Source organism: Colobus angolensis, unplaced genomic scaffold (assembly GCF_000951035.1).
Source record: "Colobus angolensis palliatus isolate OR3802 unplaced genomic scaffold, Cang.pa_1.0 Scaffold221, whole genome shotgun sequence".
NCBI lineage: Eukaryota > Metazoa > Chordata > Mammalia > Primates > Cercopithecidae > Colobus > Colobus angolensis.
This window is the reverse complement of record NW_012115389.1, coordinates 81,017-88,567: the sequence shown is the minus strand read 5'-3', so window position 1 is coordinate 88,567 and position 7,551 is coordinate 81,017. Positions and strand designations below refer to the sequence as shown.

The following is a 7,551-nucleotide window of genomic DNA, read 5'->3' as shown; positions in this document are numbered from 1 at the left end:
TTTTTTGTATTTTTTAGTAGAGATGGGGTTTCACCATGTTAGCCAGGATGGTCTCGATCTCCTGACGTCGTGATCTGCTTGCCTCGGCCTCCCAAAGTGCTGGGATTACAGGCATGAGCCACTGCACCCGGCCCTTTTTTTTCTTCTTCTTCTTCTTTTAAGGTTGTTATAAGAACTCTTCAAGGAATAAGGAAGAAATCTCAAGGGAAATGTCTCCTTTATTTTACTAAGAATTGCCTGATGCTGTTGCTAGGTGATGCTTATAAATATAAGCACACATGGTAAGACTGGTTTTTTGCCTTAATTAGTGGCCAAGTCAAGCATCCTCAAATTAAGTGTCATCATTCCAGAATGTAAATGAAACAGCTGGAGTACATACCAGACCAGATAGCCCAATACTACAGTAGCAGGACTCCAGCAAAGTTTGAAAACACATCTGCAGCTACGTGCTAGAACAGTGCTTCTCTAACTGTGATGGGTGCATGAATTGCCAGGGGATCTTATTAAAATGCAGATTCTGATTCACCAGGCCCAAGCTTCTGCATCTCTAACAAGCTCCCAGGTGATGCTGAAGTTGCTGGTCACAGACCAGGTGCCAGACAGGGGCCAACAGTTGACAGCAAAAACCATCCTATGCCATCCTCACTGCAAGCCCAGGTACAATTTTTTAGAAGTGAGGAAATATGGCTCAAACTAATTTACCCAAGGAAAGTTCATGATATTTGCAAGAGGTATTTATCACTCCAGTAATCAAGAACCTTCCTGATCAGCTGCAAGTTCTGCCCTGGATCCTCTGACCAGCTGGCAAACGGCGGAGAAATCTCTTTGACACTGACAGGTGCCCCTGGATGATAAGAATGCACCTTATGAAAGACTTGACTGCTCAGAGAGAACAGTTTGTGTCCTGGAGCTATAGGAAAAAGGAAGAGAGGAAGCAATAAAAACAAGGAGTAGAAATTTATGGAGAGCTTACATAAGATCACACAGTCAAAAGCAGAACTGGGATACAAACTGAGTCCGGCTCCAGAACCCATGCTCTGAACCACTCAGCTCCACCACCTGGTACAAGTAATCAAAGTGACAAAGTGATGGAGTTCGGGAGAGCCCCAGAGAGACCACCACTAATAATTAGGGGACCCTGAGCAAATTCTCTCTCTCTGCTTCAGTTTCTTTAATATGGGCTGGAAATTATTCATACACCTCACTGGGTTTTCTAAGGATGAAATGAAAGAGGCTGGACAGGGATAGTGCCTCACATTTGTAATCCCAGCACTCTGAGAGGCTGAGGTGGGAGGATCACTTGAGCTCAGGACAAGATCAGCCTGGGCAACAGAGTGAGACCCCATCCTGCATTAAAAAATAATAATAATAAGTAAAGAATTTTTATAATAAGGGAGCCTAAATAAAGCACTTAGAACAGCATCTGCCAAGATAATAAATGCATCAATCAATGTTTTTCTGTTATTAAGAGAATTTTATCACTGGAGTGCAGGAGAGAGAATGGAACCAAGGAGAGGGTGGAATGAAGAGCTTTTCTGAACTATGGCCAAATGGTAGGCCTACAGCTGCTAAAAGAAAAAGGCCTCCCTTTCCCAAGGACCACAGAGGCTAAAAGAAAAGGTATAACCTAAACTGGACTCAAGGTAACAAAAAGAACTGCCTCTGTCTGGACGGCAGCAAGAAGGGCCTAACCGTGCGAGGTAGTACATTGCAGTTGACCTATGATGTATCAGATCGCTATAGTTAACTTGGAAATTCCAGCCTTTCCACGACCAAATAGTGAAGCACCTTAAGATTGCTATGCGTCATAAACAAATAGACATGACAGGGAAAGAGCAGGGCCTGTGGCTTACACCTTCAGCAAGCAAGCCCCCTTTTCTCTTGTTGGTGATGGGGACTGCTACCAAAACTAGCAGCACCACAAGCTGGCCAGAGAGCCTTCTCTCCTGGAACCAAAGCTGGGTTTTGTAGATGTGCTGACTCAACTACACAATTTTATTATTATTATTATTTTTTTTTTTTTTTTTTTTTTTTGAGACGGAGTCTCGATCTGTCCCCCAGGCTGGAGTGCAGTGGCGCGATCTCGGCTCACTGCAAGCTCCGCCTCCCAGGTTCACGCCATTCTCCTGCCTCAGCCTCCCGAGTAGCTGGGACTAAAGGCGACCGCCACCACGCCCAGCTACTTTTTTTGTACTTTTTAGTAGAGACGGGGTTTCACCGTGTTAGCCAGAATGGCCTCGATATCCTGACCTCATGATCCGCCCGCCTCGGCCTCCCAAAGTGCTGGGACTACAGGCGTGAGCCACCGCGCCCGGCCAGCTACACGATCATTGACAGCCTACCCACTCTAGGCTGATCAAAGGCCAAGGCTAGGACAGTTCTGCTGGGACAGCCAGTCCCACTTCTTCCTCGTCGAAGGCACTCCCCAGTGGGCTTAAAGCAGAAACATGACTTGTGTGTGGTAGCTGCATTCAACAATGAAATTTCTCATATTTAAATCAAGCTTAGAGAAAAGGACCTCATATAAGTTCAGATTTTGACCTAAGAAGATTGAATAGGAATGAAGACATAATGCTATTTCTAAAACACGGCTGGGTATAAGCAGGGAATGTGGCACATGTCTAGTCTGAGAACTGAGCTATGAAAATCAGTGCATGTAAATCCCTGTTGCCTGCCTACCAATATCTATTCTCCCCTTTTTCCTCTCTGACCAAACTCCAAGTTTTTTTTCAGGGTCACAATGTACCAAACTTAAAAAAAAAAAGAAAGGAAGGGAAAAAGAAAAAAGGAAGAAGAAAAGAAAAGGAAAGAAAAAGAAAGAGGAGCAAAGGGAAGGGAGGAAGGAGGGAAGGAAGGAGAAAGAGAAAGAAGAAAACAAACAAAAGAAGGAAAAAGAAAGAAATTACAGCGACCAGCCTTCCCTGCTGCATGAGGTGGCCATGTCACATTTCTGGCACCTGAGATGTAAGCCAGGTCACTTGATAGTTTTTCAAAGAACTCTTTAAAGGGGAATACTTGGTTGCTATCTGTCTTCTGTCGTCCATGAGTCTCCCTTCTGCCTGGAATAGGAAGACAATCATGCAGGAGCTGCCACCTTGCACTGAAGCACTAAGTACGAAAATGAACACCATGTGCCAGGCCATACCCTAAGCCATGTGCTACGAATGGCTGAACAAGATGGCAGCGCCATGGAACCCCCTACATGTTGTAAAAGATCATTTGCTTTGCAAAGGCGTTTACTGAATTGACTGGCAAGGCGCCACGAACTAGGAATAAATTTGATTTACAAATAACTTTCTGACATGAACTAAAGACAGAGAATAACACAGACATATACTGGATGAGTCTCCTCCACTAACATATGCTATTCAGACCGAATCCTGAAGATCTATTCATAAATGTAAAGATTCTCGGTGTGGTCTAGGTGTGGCCTTGGGAAGAAACTCATGAGAAAATGGAGTGGAGTGAAGCCAAACCACCTGCTCTGCTGGGTGACGTCGGTCAATCACTCTGTGACTCAGTTTCCTCAACTGCAAAATGGAAATAACTATTTCTACCTCAAAGGTGGTTGTGCCTATTAAATGAGCTGATATTTGTACAATGCTTAGACACGTGCCTGACACACTGCTTAATAATTACTGAGGATCCACTAACATTATGGTAAAATTGGTGACAGTGTAGTTAAACATTAATATTAAAAGCCAGAAAGATTAATTCATTCGGTAGACAACAACTTATTTCCTAAGGCACACATCTGTCAAACAACAAGGACATGAGATCCAGCTGTCAACTGTGGCCAGGTTTAGACAGTTTTAAATCTAAGGCCTTCAATGGTTCTCATAATCGCCCTACCCAGATTCATGCAATACCAAGAGTCACAAAGTCTACATGAAGGGCTGCTTATCAGTAGCATGTATTTATAAAATAAAGGTTGGGTAAAGAGATTAGCAAAGAGCACTAAAAATAGTCCTATAAGCAAACAAGCTTTTGTAAGTCGACAGTTCATTAAAAAGTCAATACTTGAGCATCATTATTATGAGAAATATTCAAGTAATGGGTCATGCAACTTAGAAGATTGCAGCCTCTTATCATCTTAGCCATCTTTTTCAGATTGGAACACAGAAAGTATCCAGATCTTTCTACAAGGCTGTATTTCAGGGTCCAAAAGGGCACAGGCAAATGTGTAATGTAGCCAAGTGCCAACCACAGGTATGTAACCTAGTAAGTATCGTAGGTATTGAGCCAGCCATAGATATTCTTTCAGGTCAGGAGAAAACTTTTACTAGATGAAAGTAATCTCAACTAACTCATAACGTCAAGGCAACTGGATAACAAAAACATGCTTTAATCTACTCTCCCTTTTAAATACTCAACAAACATAACAGGATGTGATTTTACACTTCTCCCTTTCCAATCCCAAGTCCCAAAAAAAAAAAGACAAAGCCTTGAGGGTGTGAAGATCTCACTCCATCATCTTCCTGTGTACCTGTTACCATTTTCCTGGTTGTACATTATCAGCTAAGCTGGCAGAGGCTCAGAAAAGCCAGGGTAGTAAGATGTAACCCTTTCTTTCCTCTACAGCAGAACTGTCCAATAGAAATATAGCGGAAGCCACAAATATGAGCCACGTGTAATTTTAGATTTTCTAGGAAACATATGTAAGAAGGTAAAAAATAAACAGGTGAAGTTTATTTTAGCAATATATTTTATTTAACCTATCAAAATACTATCATTTCCACATATAATAAAAAGTATTAAGATATTTCATGTTCTTTTTTTCATACCAAGTCTTCAAATGCCATGTGTATTTTAGACTCACAGCACATTGCAATTCTAACCAGCCACATTTCAAGGGCTGGAGAGCCACAAGTGGTACTGGTTACTAAGTTGGACAGAGCGGCTCTAGAAGTCAATAGTAGCTGAAATTTGTAGTGTCTCAAGTTGATTTTATGAGGGACATACAGATAAAATAGTATCAACTCAGTTTCAGCAAGTTGCCAGCCTAGGGAATTTGGTAGCATCTTGAATGAAGAAACACACCTCATTTCAAACTAGTGTGGGCATGGATGGCTTTTAAGCTAATGCTTCCTACCAAGTACTGGCAATGCCACTTACTCTTTACCCAGGGAAACCTAGTCACCAATGCAAAAGCATGTGTTGTTTTTAGCTTCATTTTACATAGGAGTCCAGGAAATTCTGCTCACTTGACAAACCCGTTCTCAAGGAATTCTCCCAGAGGAGCAGGAAATGGTCAGACATACCCGCTGACACACCGCACACACCTCGGACATCCTATTCCACGTGGTCTATGTGTAAGTCACAGGCATGAGAAATGAGATGTAGCAGTGATCAGCTTTCATTATGCTGCAGCTATGGGTGGGACGGTTTGAAAGCTGACCTGGTCTTACCAGTATTACCTACCTCGCAGGCTTACTGTGATGACCAAGGGCAGTAACAGAGAGAGCTCTTAGCAAACTGTAAAGCGCTATAAAATTCTAGTTATTACTGAGAAAGAACATCATTCCTCACCTGGAAGAGCAGATAGAAAAACAAATACTACCTCGAAACAGAGATGTCGTTGGGGATGGGGGAAACCATGAAAATACAGACTGTCCTTGGTGGACTTTGTTCTCTTGCAAGTACAGAAAAAGGTTGAGTAAACTCTAGTACCTTTCCCTCGAAATCGTGGGAGACACTGAAAAGTAAGCGAGCCAGCTAGAAGGACAAGCTTCTACCTCTGCTCATTCCCCCCACCTCACCCTCCCCCCACCGCCTCAGTCCCACTGCCTTCCTCATCCCAAATACTGTATGAATCAAGACAGTGATTCCAAACAATTAGACTTCTCCTTCCCCGGGCTTCCCTGTGGCCTGAAAATGCAGCGCCACCGGGGATACTGGCGCCTCCCGCAGCAAAAGTCACTGCCTCCCCGGGAGTCCTGGCTGGAGGTTTCTCTCCGGGGCAAATGCCACGGTGTTGGCTCTTCCGCGGCCCTCTCGCCTTCTCCAACAAAAACAGACAGGCTTGGCGACCCGCCGGAGTCTCCCTCTACCTGTCCGACCGCCCCGTCACGCCTGCGGACGGCTCTGGGCGGGCGGCATGGACGAGGTCCGGCAGGAGTCACCCACACAAAGGCGCCTTGTGCCTCTGCGCTCGGGTCCCCGAGTCGCCCGGCACCGCACCCAGGCCAGGCAGGGAGAGCGCCCCCCGGACCGAGTGCTGAGTCCCGAGATCGACATCACCAGACCTCAACCTCCACAGAAAGGCCACCCCTACTCCCTGGTTTAAGGATGGGGCTCCCCTCGGCTTGCCACAATCCGCACCCCGGAAAGGAAGAGCTCGGAGCAGGTATGAGAGATACGGGCGCACAGGCCACTCGGCAGAAGTTTGCATTGTCACCGGGCTGTGCCCTCACCGCTTCTCGCCGGGAGGAAGGGCCAAACACCCCCTTCCCCAGTTCCCCGCCCAACCATCCCCGAGACTGGAGGACTCCAGATACGCCCCCGTAAGGCCCGCGCACCTCTAGTCCAGTCCACCACTTGTTTGGGGCTCCACTTGGTCACGGGTTCCATGGTAAACGGCTTCGCCTCTCGCTGGGTTGGAGAGTAGGAGATAAGGTGTTGCTGCCTGTGCTCCGGTGCCCCTTCCCGGGAGGGCGCGCCCGCGGCTGCTCCCGTGCGCCCAAGCGACTTCGTCAAGGCTGCATGGCCGCGGTCAGCAGGTCGTCCCAGCGCAGCTCCGCCAGGGGAGCCTGGCCCTCTCCCTCCAGCTGCCACAGTCCAGCTGCAGCTCCTCCTTCCCCCGCCGCCGCCGGGATCCCGGGCACAGCTGCTGCTCCTGGGAGACGGCAGCTGCAGGCACGCCGGGCTGCGACCCCAGACCCCTGGCCTCGGCTCGGCACGGGAGCCTCCCGACCCGGGACCACTTCCTTAGTTCTCCTGAGGCGCGATCGGCTCTCCCTCGGCCCGTCTTCTCGCCGGCTGGTTCCCTGGGGTCCCCGCTCCGCGTGCGCTGGCGTCCCGGAGCCTTCCCGGCGCAGGTCCCACCTCCTGCGCCGCCCTCCCGTGCCGCACTGGCAGGGAAGAGCGCAGAGCGTGCGCGCTGGGGTTGCAAAGTTTCAGCTCCGGTCACTGCAAACCGAATAAAAGAGAGGGCGGGGCCGAGGGGCCAGGGAAACTCGTGGGAGGGGGCGGGTCCGCCCGAAGCGGCCGACTCCGGTTACTTTCCCTCTCTAAGCCGGTCTGGCTCACACTCGCAGAGTCCTGGGCCCTGCTTTCCTTTTCAAGGGGCGGGTTGTAGATCGCGCGCGCACCCTGGAGAGCCCGCTGGCTTGTGTGAGGCCCTGGCCCTGTGGGTAGCAGAACACTCTAGCAACAATACACTAAAAAAAAAAAGTAAGATCTGCATGTTCTGTTCATTTCAAATGCTTTATGTCGTAATACTACTCTGCCATTAAGCCGTCATTCTAAATTTATTAAAGTAGAACAATTTTTTTTTTTAGATGGAGTCTCCCTCTGTCGCCCAGGCTGGAGTGCAGTGGCACGATCTCGGCT

The 7,551-nt window shown here is 47.7% G+C and overlaps 1 protein-coding gene across 1 annotated transcript in view; it reads right to left on the bottom strand.

The window, feature by feature from the left end:
* Positions 1-7,131, bottom strand: part of CNKSR3 (CNKSR family member 3) — a 116,911-nt gene extending 109,780 nt beyond the window's left edge. The window contains exon 1 of the mRNA XM_011943729.1: positions 6,519-7,131. Within this exon, the coding sequence (XP_011799119.1) occupies positions 6,519-6,570 (52 nt within the window). The 5' untranslated portion in view covers positions 6,571-7,131. The remainder of the gene's footprint in view (positions 1-6,518) is intronic.
* Positions 7,132-7,551: the final 420 nt, after the last annotated feature.